Source organism: Helobdella robusta, assembly GCF_000326865.2.
Source record: "Helobdella robusta unplaced genomic scaffold HELROscaffold_281, whole genome shotgun sequence".
NCBI classification, from domain to species: domain Eukaryota; kingdom Metazoa; phylum Annelida; class Clitellata; order Rhynchobdellida; family Glossiphoniidae; genus Helobdella; species Helobdella robusta.
The window spans coordinates 1-1,534 of record NW_008704440.1 but is presented as its reverse complement, the minus strand read 5'-3'; the positions used below and the strand labels follow the sequence as shown (position 1 = coordinate 1,534).

General features: G+C 37.9%; 1 protein-coding gene across 1 annotated transcript in view; it reads right to left on the bottom strand.

The window, feature by feature from the left end:
* The window catches only part of HELRODRAFT_105121 (hypothetical protein), a 4,489-nt gene extending 3,207 nt beyond the window's left edge, over positions 1 to 1,282 (bottom strand). Inside the window, exons 1-4 of the mRNA XM_009020686.1 lie at positions 1,190 to 1,282; positions 1,018 to 1,106; positions 396 to 501; positions 88 to 204 (exon numbers count right to left, since the gene is read on the bottom strand). Of these exons, the coding sequence (XP_009018934.1) occupies positions 88 to 204; positions 396 to 501; positions 1,018 to 1,106; positions 1,190 to 1,225 (348 nt within the window). The 5' untranslated portion in view covers positions 1,226 to 1,282. The remainder of the gene's footprint in view (positions 1 to 87; positions 205 to 395; positions 502 to 1,017; positions 1,107 to 1,189) is intronic.
* Positions 1,283 to 1,534: the final 252 nt, after the last annotated feature.

Sequence of the window (1,534 nt, the reverse complement as noted above, 5' to 3'; positions counted from 1 at the left end):
CTGAGGGGCTTGAGGAGGAAAGGGGCAACAACTGGTAATGATGACGATGATGATGGTGATGATGACGGTGATGGTGATGATGACGACGATGATGATGACGATGATGATGGTGATGACGACGATGATGATGGTGATGATGACGATGATGATGGTGATGATGATGACGATGATGATGCCCGAGATGATAATGGTCAAATTTAAAAACTTCAAAGTTCTTTCCTAAAAACCTCCAGCTAACATCACCATCATCACCACCATCACCACCACCATCACCATCATCATCATCACCACCATCATCACTATCACCATTATCACCACCACCACCATCGTCATCATCATCACCACCACCACTAACAGAGCAGCATCATTCCGGGTGTCATTTTAATGTCAAACACTTTCCTCGCCATGCTGACGAAGACGTTGTTGGGGTCGTTGTGGGAGTCCAGGGTCACGCCGAACGCCACACTAGAAGTCGTGTCCATTGTAAACGCCTCGCATATGCTGGTCACGTGACGTTTTTATTATTATTATTATTATTGTTATTAATGCTTATGTAATAACAATTATATAATAAATATTATGTTTATGTTACGTTATTTATTAGATTAATAGGATTTTATAATTATTTCATTATAAAATGATTTTTAGTATTTGGATTTAGACAATAAAAGAATGTTCTCATTATTATTATTACTATTAGCTGTAGTAACTGTAGTAGCTGTAGTAGTAGTAGTAGTAGTAGTAGTAGTAGTAGTAGTAGTAGTAGTAGTAGTAGTAGTAGTAGTAGGGGTATTAATATTGTGACATGACGTCATGATTTTATGACGAGAAGATGAAGACGACGACAATGACGTCATAATGGTAATAATGCGTACAACAAGAAAGGATTAGTTCTAAAGGATGCATTCAATTAGTATTTCTGTCCCAATAAATGGCATACGATGACGATATTGCAGAGTACATGAGGCTATTGTTAAATTGGTCAGAATAATAATAATAATAATATTAATAATTAACCTCTTGAGATTGGTCACCTGCTTGTTCTCGGCTTCGATCTTGAGGTTCTCGCACATGGTTCGACAGCAGCTGTTTATCTGGTTACACATCTGAAGTTCGGGTTCGTCATCAGTATCACCACCATCATCATCTTCATCATCATCATCACAGCAGCATCACTATCATAACTCACCTTCCTCATTTTCCCGCTACTGAAAGTCGGAGTCATGACGCTCCTGACGAACTTCCAATGATCATCCTTTAAGAAGGACAGTATCTTGTCTAGTGGTGGAGCCGCTATGCCCAAGTCCTGATAATGATGATGATAGATATGATGATGATGACGATAGCTATGATGATGACGATAGCTATGATGATGATGATGATGGCGGTGATGATGATGATGGTGGTGACGAAGATGCTGATGATGATCTTCGAGTTTTAACGAGAAAAAAAAATTAAACTTCATTTCTCAAGGTTCAATGGCCAATTAATAAACGTTATAAGAATAATAATTTGTAGTAATTATAATAATAAT